At 44.6% G+C, this 15,000-nt stretch overlaps 1 protein-coding gene across 3 annotated transcripts in view; it reads left to right on the top strand.

Annotated features, from left to right (window-relative positions):
- Nucleotides 1-11,430, top strand: part of XRCC2 (X-ray repair cross complementing 2) — a 15,221-nt gene extending 3,791 nt beyond the window's left edge. The window contains exons 2-5 of one of the 3 annotated variants that reach the window (XM_085892898.1): nucleotides 9,138-9,205; nucleotides 9,368-9,446; nucleotides 10,365-10,548; nucleotides 10,681-11,430. In XM_085892898.1, the coding sequence (XP_085749024.1) occupies nucleotides 9,182-9,205; nucleotides 9,368-9,446; nucleotides 10,365-10,548; nucleotides 10,681-11,122 (729 nt within the window). In that variant the 5' untranslated portion in view covers nucleotides 9,138-9,181 and the 3' untranslated portion in view covers nucleotides 11,123-11,430. Of the gene's footprint in view, nucleotides 1-9,137; nucleotides 9,206-9,367; nucleotides 9,447-10,364 lie in introns of all 3 variants that reach the window. The other 2 variants (XM_085892897.1, XM_085892896.1) reach the window with 2 other exon arrangements.
- The last annotated feature ends 3,570 nt before the right edge of the window (nucleotides 11,431-15,000 follow it).

Raw genomic sequence — 15,000 nt, 5'->3', positions numbered from 1 at the left:
TATGCTGTGTCTCCCCTTTCCCTTTTGTAAATGAATCCCGTGTTAAATGTATCAGCTCGTTTCTGTGTTTTCTTCATTGGTTAAACACGGTGCATGTTCGGGAATTTAAGAAGGCTGTTGTTGCCAGAGTTGTGTGCATTTGGACTGACGGGACCTCGGTAACCATCCGCTCGGGTTACGCACGGGTCGAGCACGGAAACGACTCGTCCCGTTCGAGTTCCGTCGAGGGTGTGAATACTCGGTAGTTCGTCACGTGGGCCTCAAGGTATTTTGAAGTTTGGCAAATAACCCTGTACCACGTGGTTGATTTATTGACGATTCACGGTCCTGTAAGGGACCCGTACCCTCGGAGTTGTCCGAGGGTGACGATTTAGATTCCGGGTGTTCGGTAGAGTCGACCCTACTGCTCCACCTAGCGGTCGTGCTCGTCGCCGATACCCGGCCCACAACAATATCTCGTGCATTGCAATCCGGATTCCTTCTTTACTTCTAGCTTCATTTGGCCCTCTGGAAAGAGAAACTGCCCTCTGGATCTCCCTCCCATCTGCAATAGTCTGCTGTGTACATTTCACCGAATTGTAAAAGGAACTGGCAATTATAGCCTGGAGACTTGCCCATATGGTGCTACCTGCTAATATTTTACTACGTCCGTTAACGAAGCTTACATCATGGCATGTCCTTCTTGTATGCTCCCTCAGCACCTCTTTCAAGCATATGTATATTGTGCAAGGCTCACCTTTCTCTGAGTTTTTATTACCGCTTATTCACCGTATGTAGTTTTCTTTCTCCCCCCCTTTTTAGGTCATCTCTTCGAGCATGACCTAATAATATGAGTGTTGAGAGGAGAGGTGACGATCCGTCCGTCCGTCCGTTCACAATGAAGTTGAAGCGGGAGATCTGGTCATTAGTGATCCTGATAGAGGTCGATGAGACGTACACGATGGTATGACTTTCAAGGTCACCGAAGGTCAAGGTCAAGGTCACGAGGTCTTTGAAGTTGCGAAAATGACGATTTTCAAATTCTATCTCCTCCCCCATTTCTCAAGCGATCTTGAATTTGATTGTAACATATGAATCTATGGGACAATATCTAAATTTGGTCAGGCCGGATTTTCGATATACGCTTTCGTTTTCGTGTCACGTGACTTGAAAGTTGGCAAAAAATGCGAAAATGACGATTTTCAAAATCTATCTCTTCCTACATTTCTCAAGCGATCTTGAATTTGATTGTGGCATATGAATGTCTTCTTCTTCTTTTAGCTGGTCCCGTTCAGGGTCGCCACAGCGGATCATCCGTATGATCCGCATAGTGATTTGGCACATGTTTTACGCTGGATGCCCTTCCTGACGCAAACCTGGTCGCCTCTTACGACACAGGGATATGGTATACCTATTTTAACCAGGGTATACACCGGCCCAGTACACTGGTACTCATTTCGCCGACCTCGGAAGGATGACAGGCTGAGTCAACCCCCTGGTGTATTAATTCAGTGGCCCAACGGGGATTGAACTCAGGACCTTTTGGATCCCAAGCCGCTGCCCTTACCACTGCGCCAACACCAGGCTAATTATGGCATATGAATGTATGGGACAATATCTAAATTTGGTCAGGACGGATTTTCGAATTTCGCTTTCGTTTTCACATCACATGACTTCAAAGTTTGCAAAACCTGCCCTACCTTCAGGAGGCTATATATTCTCTCCTGGGCATGGTAAAAGTTAGTGAATGGTGTCATTGCATAGCAGCTGACGTTGTCTTTCATGTCCATTCGAAAGAATACCGATATCTTCGAATACGTACACGTCACGTGACTTTGAATTTTGCGAAAACTGCTTCATGTAGTTGTAAAATGACGATTTTCAAAATCTATCTCCTCCTACATTTCTTAAGTTATCTTGAATTTAATTGTGGCATATGAATCTATGGGACAATATCTAGATTTTGTCAGGCCGGATTTTCGATATTCGCTTCGTTTTCGCGTCACGTGATTTCAAAGTTGGCCAAAAATCCCTCCTGACCCGAGAACACTACACCCTCGTAACAGGAACTCATGCTTGTTTCTCGCAGAGATGACCGTCACTCCCGCACGGGTGTATTTGTTTTTTTTTTGCCGCTTTGTTACAAAACGAGCTCGGAGACCATTCTTACCAATTTTTTGATTTCTGCAGGAAAATTTGCACCGAAAAGACAAGGAAAGCAAAGTTCCTTGCAAAGGCAAGGTGCTTCAGAAATGCAGTGCCTTCAGAAAGTTTTCACACCTCTTGACTTTTGTCACATTTTGTTGTGTTTCAGGCTGAATTTGAAATGGATTTGAACAATTAAAAAAAAACAAATTTGGCACTGATCTGTACAAAATATCCCATGATAAAGTAAGAACTTTTTATTTTTTTTATTTTTACAAATTAATTGATAATGAAAAGCTGAAATGTCTTGTGTCAATAAGTATTCAACCCCCAAGTCAATACTTTTTGTGAGCGCCTTTGGCAGCGATTACAGCTTTGAGTCTTCTTGGATATGTCTGTATCAGCGTTGCACATCTGGATTTGGGGATTTTCTCCCATTCTTCCTTGCAGATTTGCTCAAGCTTCGTGAAGTTGGATGGGGAGCGTTGGTGAACAGCAATCTTCAAGTCTTTCCACAGATTCTCAATGGGATTCAAGTCTGGGCTTTGGTTGGGCCAATCAAGGACTTTCACATTCTTGTTTTGAAGCCATTCCAGTGTTGATTTGGCTGTATGCTTTGAATCATTATCCTGTTGGAACGTAAATCTTCACTGCAGTCTAAGGACTTTTGCACTCTGAAGCAGGTTCCCCTCAAGGATTTGCCTGTATTTGGCTCCATTCATTGTTCCTTCTATCCTTACAAGTCTCCCAGTCTCTGCCATTGAAAAATATCCCCATCGCATGATGCTGCCACCACCATGCTTCATGGTAGGGATGGTGTTAGATGGGTGATGAGCTTGGCTCGGTTTCCACCAGACGTAGCCCTTTGCATCAAGACCAAAGAGTTCAATTTTCATCTTGTTGGACCATGTAATCTTTTGCCTCATTCTCTCAGAGTCTTTCTTGTGCGTTTTTGCAAACTCCAGATGTGTTGTCATGTTCCTTTTTCTCAGAAGTGGATTCCATCTAGCCACTCTCCCATAAAGCCTAGATTTGTGAAGTGCTGCAGAGATTGTTTTCCTTCCAGCAGGTTCTCCCATCTCAGCCAAGGAACTTTGTAGTTCTGTCAGAGTGGTCAATGGGTTCTTGGTCACCTCCTTGACCAAGGTCCTTCTTGCCTGGTTACTCAGTTTGGTCGGACGGCCACCTCTCGGAAGAGTCTGGGGAGTTCCAAAATCTTTCCATTTCCTAATGATGGAGCTCACTGTGCTTTTGGGAACATTCTACACTCTAGAAATCGTTTTGTAACCTTCCCCAGATCTATGTCTCCTCACAATTCTATCTCGGAGTTCTATGGACAGATCCTTGAACTTCATGGTGGAGTTTCTTCTCTGACATGCACTGTCAATTATGATACCTCATAAAGAACGGTGTGTTTCTTTCTAAATCATGTCCAATCAATTGAATTGGCCGCAGGTGGACTCCAATCAAGTTGTAGAGACATCTCAAGAATGATCAAAGGAAATGGGATGCACCTGAGCTCAATTTGGAGTGTCATCGTAAAGGGGTTGAATACTTATTGATGCAAAACATTTCAGCTCTTCATTTTTCATTAATTTGTAAATATTTCTGAAAACATGTTTTCACTTTGTCATTATGGGGTATTTTGTGTGGATCGTTGACAAAAATTTTATATTAAATCCATTTTAAATTCTGGCGGGAACACAACAAAATGTGACAAAAGTGGAGGGGTGTGAATACTTTCTGAAGGGTTTGTACATTACATACATTAGAAAATGTTCAGCTCAGGAATATTAATAAATCAGAAAGAAGGCACACTGAGCATTAAAAGGAGAATCCTGTTATGGTCCTGACGATTCAGGAGCAGTCCAGCTTTTATCCTCGAAGGCAGTAATGAAGAAACAGTTTGCAATAAATTGTGTTGTGTTTCAAATTTCGTGGTTGAGGAGTGGCTGAGGGGAGAGAACAAAGACCTGGTTCGGTGTGTTGGATTTCGGATCGAACTGCATCAGCTCGACTACCCGTGGGGTGCGTTCTAGAAGTGCACTCGGTAGAGCGCGTACCTCCGCCCTGTAATGCCTGATCCACGAGAACATATCTGGCCCAATACATTTTTGAGATAACGTGCTGGATATCGTTTTTGAGCCCGATCTCTCAGTGGTGAAGAATCACTTTAAAAATTATCAGATCTGGATCCGCATTCATATCTTCACCAAAATTGAATCAATTCTTCCTTGTCACACCCAAGGTGTCCGCCAAGTTTCATCCGAATCCATCCATAACTTTTCGGTGACGGAGGTAATAAACTTGCTATCACTTGCCAAGCCAGCCATTCCTTATCAAACGTTTCAAAGGAGTGCTTGCTTGAGTGTTTAAACCATGTGGCGAGTGCTCTCCAAGCTGATTAGAAATGAAACACAGTAACACACCCCAGTACATAGTCTAAGTTGCTTATTACCTTCGCATTCTGCGAAAGGTTATGTTTTGGTCGGCGCGTATTTATTTATTTATTTATTTGTAATCTTGTGATTCGTATAACTCAAAAAGTATTAAACCGAATTGCATGAAATTTGGTGGGATGATTGGTTATTAGCCAGGAAGCATTCGATTAGATTTTGGGATCGTTCGGGTCAAAGGTCAAGGTCAAGGTCACGAAAAGGTCAAAATCGTCTTTTTACGATAACACGGTCAATTTTTATTCAATTTGCATGCAACTAACGCCAAAATGTTCAGAATTCAACGCCTCATCTTGCGATATGCAATATGACCCAATGACGCCCATACTCTTGTTACCGGTTAGGGGTCAAAGGTCAGGGGGGTCACAACCTTGAAAACGAGATTACCTTCTCTTGTTGAAACGTTGTATTCACCGAGCTTGCGAGTGAAGACTCGCCAAAACGACGTGAGTTTATTGTTGTTTAGTCCGTAGCCCCCGAAAGTCGGGGGGGGGTCATGACATTATAGATATGTGGTTTGTGTCATAACACCATTCATATGAAACCAGTTCCCCACACTCATACCAAGAACAAAAAAAGTAGTGGCGGCGAAGGTATGCGCTCTATGAGTGCCCGTTCTAGTTTTGACTTCTGATTTGCAACACGTTGGCAATGAATCGGGAACGTGTCTGATGGAGCAGTGATGTAAATCGATGCATTTTGTTCCACATTTGATGAAAGCGTACATGCGGGACCTTCAATTCGGCACTGCGGCTCTCTGTAAAACCTCAATTGGCTTTCTGTGGGGGTGAGCTTGGGAAAACAAACATTCCATGGAAGAACTTTATTTGAGAGTGAGCTTAGAAAAAACATTCTGTGGAAGTACTGGTCGTTAGAAGAAGGGGAAAATTAAAATTTCAGTTTATTATTTCATATGCAGCCTGTGGCTGCTGGCTGCATCATTTCTGGAAGTGTGGCTTTGCTGCTGATGCAGTGCCCCCAGTCTCCAGTAAGCCAGTACTCGTTTATGCCAACCTCAGAAAGATGACAGGCTGATCCAACCCACCTGGTGTTAGTTAGTTATTGACATGGAAGGGGCTCAAACTCAAGACCCTAAGATCTTAAGGCAGCCACCCTAACGGTAAAAGCCAACATCAGGATTAAAATATCAGCGACTTATCAGATTGCTTTGCCAAAATCCAGCCTGATTGGAGCATGTCCCAATCCCATGTGAAAATAATTTTGGAGCTTTTTTGCCCATTTTCCCACGACCTATGTTTTGGCCAGCGCTGGCTCGAGCCCAGTCGGGCCAAGCGTTTTACCGTTGTGAATGTTTTGAGTTGAATTGTGTTCGGTTGGGCCGTTATCTGAGCACCAGGCTGGATGAATTTGAACTATCGTGGAACAAGTGTTGTTCCACAATGTGTAAGCCGAGTACAGTTTATTTTGCATGATTGCAACAACAACAACAACAACAACAACAACAACAACAACCAGAACAAAAACATCTTCCTTTACCCTAAAAGATAACTTTGTCAAGGAAATGTGTTGATATCTGGAGAAAATGTTTTCTCCGGCTGTCGATAAAAACGGTGTGATTATATGATGTCATGTCATTCCTACTCGGGATGAGTCAAGTCGGGCTGAAGTCCTTGGTATGAGAAGGCCCAAACTTTTTTTTGAGTGGAGAAGGGGGTCTTTAAAGGGGTCTTTAAAGGGATCTTAAAGGAGACTTTAAGTCAAAGGTAGCAATGGGGGGAACCACTCAGTCAGGGAGCTAGAGAGCAGCATGTTTCAAAATGACCATTTACATGCCAATTTGATAGCAATAAATCACAAACATGAAAAGAACGTAGATGAGTAACTTGACGAGTAACATAACTCCTTGTATATCCTAACGTCCTATTCAAGCAAGTAGCCGTGGTCACATCTTGCCATGTGTACCTTTCAAAGTGATGCAATCCGCCCCCAGAATGTTCGGTGTGCATGCGCAGAAAACCCTGAGAAACGGTGGTGTTCAGGGCACCATAAAGTATGTCGTGTGTTTTAGAGATGAGGATTGCAACCTAAAATGGCTCGCAAAGCTTCTGAAAGATGCCGAAAATACTTGGAAAAGTACCAGATTGAAAGGACTGTGCCTATGCACAACTAAAGACTCGGATAACTGTCTCAGCTCCCTAAACGGGGAGCTGCCCATACTGCAAACTCCCGACAATATGGGCCGGTGAAAGGCCTGCATTGGACAGGCGTGTGCTATTTTGAAATTGCTACTTTCATTTAAATGCTGAAATTATGTTAAAAAGAGCACGTTATTTCACTCACAGATTTCGCACTAGCAACGGCAGGTTAAAAGTGCCTGAGCTAGTAGAAGCGAATCACTGAAAACACACATAGTGCATGTGCGAAAGGCCTCGTTAGCATTCATATGTCATTTTGAAAGTCATGTATCGGGGCATGTTCATTGCATTGTCATTTCTGCTAGCAAAACTAAAACCTTTGTTCTCTTTTTGTTTGCTATGAACCGACAGACAGAGGAACTGTATAAACTACAATGACAATAGATGGAGCGCATACCTCTGCCAGGCTGAACATTTTACATTTTGTATCCCACTGATAGGCCGGATCTGGATCTGGATCTGGATCCGGATCCGAACCAAAATATAATTGGCTTGTTCTCATCACCGACCAAACTCATCCACCAAGTTTTGTCATTCGTCCACAAATTTTTGAAATATCATGCTATATTGTTACGAATCTGGAAGCCTTTTGCACACAGACAATCAGCAGCCCCCGCAGTTCAGTTATTTCGATAAGTATGTGTTTATAGTCAGGGTCCCGTCCTGTCTAATGGGTTAATTTCATGTGTGCACTGCAGGTTTCTTTATAGTCAGGTTTTTTACATTAAATGTCCCCTTCGCTCCATCATCCCATTACGCACGTGTCCGGGGCCACGGGCATAGGCGGGGTGAGGTCGCCTCCACCCAGCGAGATGGGTGTGCCTCGCAACCAATGAGAGATAGGAGTACCTCAGAAGCCCCCGACCAATCCGGAGACGAGTTACCTCATGGCGGCCCCGCCCAGCCAGATGGGATGTTCGCCCCCGACCAATCCAGAGGTGAGTTACCTCGGAGCAGACCTTCCACCCCGCGAGGGGGAGGGATAAGAAAAAGGTCGTGAGCTGCTCGTGCGGTAGAGAAGTTGGTTGGTTCGTGCTGGTTGAGTTTGTGGCTTCTGGTGAATGGTCGTGCTGGTCGGAGTTGGCGCTCGTCCTGGTTGGTGTTTGTGTTCGTGGTGCTCGGGTCACCAATCGTCGTTCGCGGCTGGCCAAGTCGCTCCTTGGATTCTGGAGGCGTGGGTTCGAGTCCCACCAAGGCGGGTTGTGTGGGAGCGAGCGAGCTGAGGATCCCGTTTCCTTCCACGGAATCTGAGCTCCACAAGCACGGGTCGGTAAAGACCGCACGAGGCGGACAGGTACCAACCAGACCTTGACCCTCAGCTCCCCTTCCCTCTTAAGCTGAATAAAGACCATTGAGGTCCATTTATTTTGGGGTGCATGTGTGTGTGTCTGAGTGGGCCCTGTCTTTAAGTAGAATTGCTTAAGTGTTTTCTTTTTATTGTACATTATTTAGCATTGCTTATTCGGTTGTAACTCTGCTCTGTGTCTCCCTTCCCAATTATTGCCTCCCTTATAAATAAACCCTCTTGTTAAATGTTCCAGTTCGTTGCCCGTGTTTTCTTCTATTATTGAACCAGCACGGTTCGTGCTTGAGAACCAGTAAGCCGATTGGGCTGTAAGTTGCCGTTTGGACTGACGGACTTTGGTAATTCAGCTCGGTTACACCGCACCGAGGTCGCTAGAGCGACCCGGTTCGACAAAGTCCGTCGAGGGTGTGACTTCCCCGGTAATTTGACGATGTGGGTACTTCGGTATATTGAAATTTGGCTATTAACCCTACCCCACGCCGTCAGAGAATTAGCGATCACGGTCCTTAAGTTACCCGTGACTTTTGGAGATGTCCGAGAGTCACGACCTAAATTCCGGGTGTTCGGTGGGAGACGGCTCTACTGCTCCACCTGGCGGCCGTTCCTCGCCACCGACCCCTGGCCCACAACAATATATCATTTTTGGCCCGGTCTCTCAATGCCAAAAAAGCACTTAAAAAAATTAAATTCTCGGATCTAGATCCAGATGCAGCAGACAACATGGAGCCCATGTCAGAGGAACCAAGAAGATCTTCACCAAAATCAAATCAATTTGTCATTGGCAGATACCCAACCTGTCCACTAAGTTTTGTCTGAAATCCATCAATAACTTTTTGAGATCTCCTTCTAACAGAAAAAAACAAACAAACAGACAGGGCTGAAAAGATAACCACCATCCACCTTCGGTGACGGGGGTAATTATGTACTTGTGCTATTGCTCTGACTTCAAGGTACAAATGCTTGATAATATCCAGTGATTTCAACAAAATAAAGATACATGTAATACTTTTTAAACACTGAAGAAAATACATAAAAAGTGGCTGTTTTTGTGCAACCCGTAAAGATGTTCCAATTGGTATTGAACCATTCTCACAGGCATACTGCAGAATCAATGGAGAGCACATGAACCAGCCAATAACATGGAACCACAGAAGAATGTGGAGGTAAGTCAAGTGCTCCCATCTGGTAGGTTAAGGTGATATGTGACATTTTTTTTGTGAACATCTTTTAGCATGAAGACTGCTGTTAAGGTGTGCATTATTGAAATGTTATTGAATGTTCTTACCGAACACGCTCACTGTCCTTTCAATGTTGTGTCGGGGCAGCAAGCTTGTATGCCAGGTGGACATCCTGCCGTGATCCCTATTGACACTGAACTTTTCCCCAAGGAAGCACCATTGTGTGGTTCGTGGCTCTTGCTCTCTCTCTCTCTTTTTTTTCTTTTTGGTGTAAAGCAATTGATTTTCTCTTGTATGGATCCCACATTCCTTTCCTCTGCAGTATGATGTTACACCACACAATAGGTGTAAATGAGAACACAATAAAAACTAGAATTACACTCGGTAGAGCACATACTGCCACCAGGCTGAACATTTCATGTTTTGTATCCCAGTGATAGGCCACATCCGGACCTTCACCCAAATCTAATTGGCTCGTTCTTGCCACATACCCAACTCATCCACTAAGTTTTGTCATAATCTGCCCACAACTTTTTGAGACCGTGCTATATATCGTTTTTGGCCCATTCGCTCAACAGTGAAGAATCACTTAAATATTCGAGTATCCGGATCTGGATCCTCAACAAAATCAAATCATTTCGTTCTTGGTACACACCCAAGCTGTCCCAAATTTCGTCCAAATCCGTTCACAACTCTTTGACATATCCTGCTCACAGACAAACAAACAGTGGTGAAAACACAACCTCCGTCCACCTTCGGTGGTGGAGGTCATGAAATACAAAAAAAAAATTTAAAATTATGTTCATGGAAAGCAGAGTAATGCATCTTGTTGTGGAACACTAATCTTCATGAAGGCGTATGTGTGTCTGCTTTGGCGGACAATTTAAGCAACAGATTTTATGAACTGAAAGCCGATAAGACGTTGTTAACAGCCATGGGGTGTGGCTGTCATTTTGAGCATTTCCCTGCATCATAGCAATGGGGCCCAGCAGTAAGTTGCATCGTTATAGTTCTTTCATTCTGACCAAGAGCTAAGACTCGAATCTTCAGTCACACCTTGCTTGCCACACTGTTTAACATGTTCGTTATTGCCTCCTCAATTGGCAAAATCCAATGCATCTCGCTGACCTCTCCTCTACCATAGGTGATGTAGTTGAGCTACATGGTCCAGAAGGCTGCGGAAAGTCAGAGATGCTGCTGCGACTAATTGCTCGCTGTATCCTGCCCCGGTATGCTGGTGGCTTGGAGTCACATGCTGTCTTGCTAGACTGTGACCTGCGCTTTGACTTCCTGCGTTTTGTGGCACTACTAGAACAGATGCTGAAGAGGCAAGCAGCCCAACATGCTAGCCCACCACTGAATGAAGGAGGAGTAGGAGATTATGCAATGCCAAAGGAACCAAGAGAAGAAGATGTGTGCACTTGTCTCACCCGATTCTCAATTGCCTCTTGCCACAGCAGCTCACAACTACTGCTCACACTCAGTGCACTCGAGGCCGGAGGGGCGGCTGCATTTCCTCGCCTTCGTCTGCTTGCAGTCGATGGTCTCTTTGCTTTCTACTGGATGGACCATGCTCCAGCCATGGCTCCTGGTGCGAGCCAAGATATAACGACACTACAACGATGCTGCTCACTCCTGGGTCGTCTTGCAGCTGCTCACCCTGTTGTAGTCGTTGCTACTACTCAGAGCCTGTTTCAGACACGGTCCAGTGGACCGCACAAAGTCTACCTGTGCAAAGGGTGGAACTGCCTTGTATCTTACCGCTTCCAGTTCGAACGATCTGTTGGAGATGATCGACAGTTTCTTTTGACACTCTTTCATGTTCCACGGGGCTTGCTTTATCAGCGTAGCTTTACCATCACAGCAGCTGGAGTTGAACTTTCAAGTGTTGACCAATCATGATATTTACAAAAGGGGTGGCAAAAGGGGGAGGGGGGGTAGCAATGGAGATGAACAACAGGTTGAGATAATTTACAAAAGTCCAGCTGTTTTATCTTGTATTATCATAACATATTAATGTTGCACTTTCATTGCAGCAAAAGCTGTATTACACGGTCTCATCTTTTTCCCGAGCACAAGTTGCCATGCCATTTCGGTGACTGCATCACTGCGGATTTTTTTTTTCCATTTTGCCGATTACGGTTGTTATGAAGACCTAATTATGGCTATATTTTCTGTTGGAAATAAATTTTGCAAGATTGGACTGAAAACAGGTGTGTGTATGTGTGTGTATTACAAGTATTTAATTTTCTTTACAGCACCACATCTTCAATTCTTCCATCCTTTTCCATCGAGTGCAGAGAAATATTAAACTTCTTATCAGAGGTAGTGAAGTGGTCAGTTTGGTGGCTTATTGTGAAGGTGGTTAGTTTCGGATTTTAAGGTTCTGAGTTCAAGTCCCAGCCTTGCCAAAATCAAACCAGGTGGGTTGACTCGGTCTGTTATCCTTGTGAACAAAAAAATAAAACATTTTAATACATGGGTGGTAAATGTAAATCAAAATAATTGAGCTGTAGTACACTTCGATGTCCACAACACTGATGCATAATGATGTCAGGTCAGGTATGGGAGCATGCAGCACAGAACTGGGTATACCTGCTAAATGAACAGGAATTGGCTGGACTAATTACAAGGATTTACAAGGAATTTATGCACAGGAGGAGGCCATTCGGCCCATCATGCCTGTGCCACACCAATACCAAATTTAATCAATCCTTCGATACTCCTTCCCTTCATGTGCAGCCTCCTGGCTGCTGCACTGGTTCTCATCTTTCCGAACCTTGGAAGGATGATAGGCTGAGTCAACCCCCTGGTGTTAATTCAGCGGCCAACAGGGCATGAACTCAGGACCTTAGGATCCCAAGCCACCTCCCTAACCGCGAAGCCAACACCAGGTTTCAATTACTGGTAATGATGTGGTCCATCCAATTGCTGTTCATTTATCAGGTGTAGCCAGTTCCGAAATATACATTTCAAGTAAAAATGGGAGAATCGTTTTGAAATCGAAAACGTTTCTCCATTTGGTGGTGGGCTAAATAAATAGCTACAAAAATACAGTTTGAAGTGCAGTTCTCAATACAACTGAAAAGGTCTGCTAAATGAGTTCCAGCTTGCTGGGAAAAGTGAGCCAATCGAATATCTTGTGTCAGAAAGGTGACCTGTCCAGGATTGTGCCCGCTGGCCAATGAAACTGCTCAGCAGCCATACGTGCCTGAATACGTGAGAAGGATCATTTAGTGCATTGGCGGCTTATTGGTCAGCACATTAGAATGCCATATCAGATTGTGGTTTCAAATCCAGCTGAAGGCAGTCGTTGATGGATTTAGAAATCTGTTTAAAGATGTTATGTGGAAAGGTGTGGGGAGGGATGCATAGATAGATTGTGTTAAGAATAGCTTGGTCCATGTGATCACAGAGGTTAGATTTCCTCTTGTATTAGCTCTTTGTCTAGAAGTAAGTCATATTGTAAAACATGCACTGAGGATGCAATGAGGAGGAGGAGATTGGGACCTTACTCTGTGCAGAGCGTTGGTGCTGCTTAAGCAGTCTCCTTGGCTATTGGGCACAATCCTGGGCGGGTCGCCACTCCGACACAGTATACCAGCAAGCTGGCACTCATTTTGCCAACCTCAGAAGGATGATAGGCAGAGTTAACCCCACCTGGTATTAATTCAACAGATGAGTGGGATTTGAACTCAGGACCCGAGGATCCAAAGCCCGCCACCCTAACCATTAAGCCAACACCAGGAATAGGATGCAATGCTGTACAAATAAATGAGCTGTTGTGGGGGAGGAGGGGTGGTGGGAGGTCAAGGGAAGGTCCCGAGGAAATCATTTGTTTGGGTACTTTGTTTTACTGTCGGCATGCACACACTGCTACACCCCCAACGGCACAACATAGGATCTCCCCACTGCGGTTATGAGAATGTTCCACTCGGTCACATGTGACTTGATATGTGCTGTGAAGGGCAAGTAGCCCATGAAATTGGCTAGGTAGCTTTCAAATTGGGTTTTGGGCTCAGCTGACGGCTGCAGCAGGTGACATCCACTGGGAGACATGGCTTGTCCACGTGTAGGTCGGTTCTACAGCTGCTACTTCAACCTGAATCGATAGATGGGAGTTTTTTTTTTAATTTACCAAGTTAAATTGTGGAAAATGAAGGCATGTTTGTTTTGCTTTCGTCTTGATGCCAGCTTCTCTCCCTGCCCAGGACAGTGTTGTAGAAGATGGTGGAAGAAAATTATGATGAAAAACCTTTCGTATATAGAACTATTGTACATTTTGCATTTTATTGAAACCCAGAGGGTCGTACAGTAATGAAAATAGATAAGGTTAGCTGTGGCTCACCTCCCACAGCCCCATCTACTTTAGCGGATAAGATAATTCGCTGTATGACAGTAAATGTTAAAGTTGGAATCTTGAGTTCCCAACGGAGAACTTTGGCAGGGGCCCAAGGTGCTGTAGAAAGGGGGATAGGGGCGATTCATAGGTAGGTTTGAATTAAGAATAGCTTGTTCCATGCATTGGTTAGATTTCCCCCCTGTATTCGCTGTTTGTCTCGAGGTAAGTTGTATTGTAAAATGTGCACTGATGAGGGACTGAGTGTTAATTGCAAAGCAGATAGAGTAAAAATGGGAGAAATGTTTTCAAATCAAAAATGTTTCTCCATTTGGTTGCAGGCTAAAGAAATGACAGAAAAAATAGTTTGAAGTGCAGCTCTCGATACAAATGAAAAAGATACCCAAAATGAGTTCCAGCTTGCTGAGAAAAGTGAGCCAATCAAATATCTTGTGTCGGAAAGGCAACCGATCTAGGATTGTGCCTGCTAGCCAATGAAACTGCCTCAGCAGCCATATTTACCTGACGGCGTGAGGATCATCGAGTACAGTAGTGGCTTATTGGTTAGGCCATTGGAATGGCATAACACAGATTGTGGTTTGAAATCAAGGTTGTGAATCCCTGTTTTTAGGCGAGGCCAGGTGAGGACTAGGGCACAAACATCAAAAGCACATGGAAAGCACTTGCACTTTCCAAAGAACAGCATTATGGACTGTTTGGCCAGCGCACTTCAAGCCATGGGTGGCAGGGTCGGCTGTGAAGCCCTGGAGAGGGGCGTAAGACTTTTTATTGGAGCCGCTCCACAAGGTGGGGCAGCCTGGAAAATGGTGATTCACAGAGGCAGCGGTCAATACTGGGACCTGCCACTTACAAAGGCGGACCCGGAGTTTACAAGGGCCGTGACTGGGCCAATGCGCAGCAGTTGGAGTTGGGCCTTTGGAGAGGCAACATCCCTCTCCTCTATCTCTCTTTGTTTGGCTGCCTCACCTCATTACCACACCTGGGGTTGGCTTAGTGGTTAGGGTGGTGGCTTGGGATCCTAGGGTCCTGAGGTCGAGCCCTGTGGGCCGCTGAATTAACACCAGGGAGTTGACTCAGCCTGTCATCCTTCCAAGGTCGGCGAAATGAGCACCAGTGTACTGGTATTAGGGGCACTGCATCAGCGGCATAGCCATGCCCCTAACCAATGATGCAACAGCAGCTAAAAAGGCTGTACACGATGTGAATTACTGTTCTGTATGTTCAATTACAATTTAATTACTGTTCACTATAGGTAAAAACCCAGCTGGCTTATTAAATACGCTTAGGATGGAGACGGTCTCAATGCCTCCCAATCCTCAATCTGACAACTTGATGCAGTTCAACTCAGTCGTTGATTCTTATTTCCCTACATTGTTACAGGAGGACATTCCAATGCCTATGGGTCTCACCCTTCTCCTAT

Source organism: Eptatretus burgeri, chromosome 8 (assembly GCF_056783735.1).
Source record: "Eptatretus burgeri isolate ZD-2024b chromosome 8, Ebu_testis_v1, whole genome shotgun sequence".
Taxonomy (NCBI): Eukaryota; Metazoa; Chordata; class Myxini; order Myxiniformes; family Myxinidae; genus Eptatretus; species Eptatretus burgeri.
This window is presented reverse-complemented; position numbering and strand designations above follow the sequence as displayed.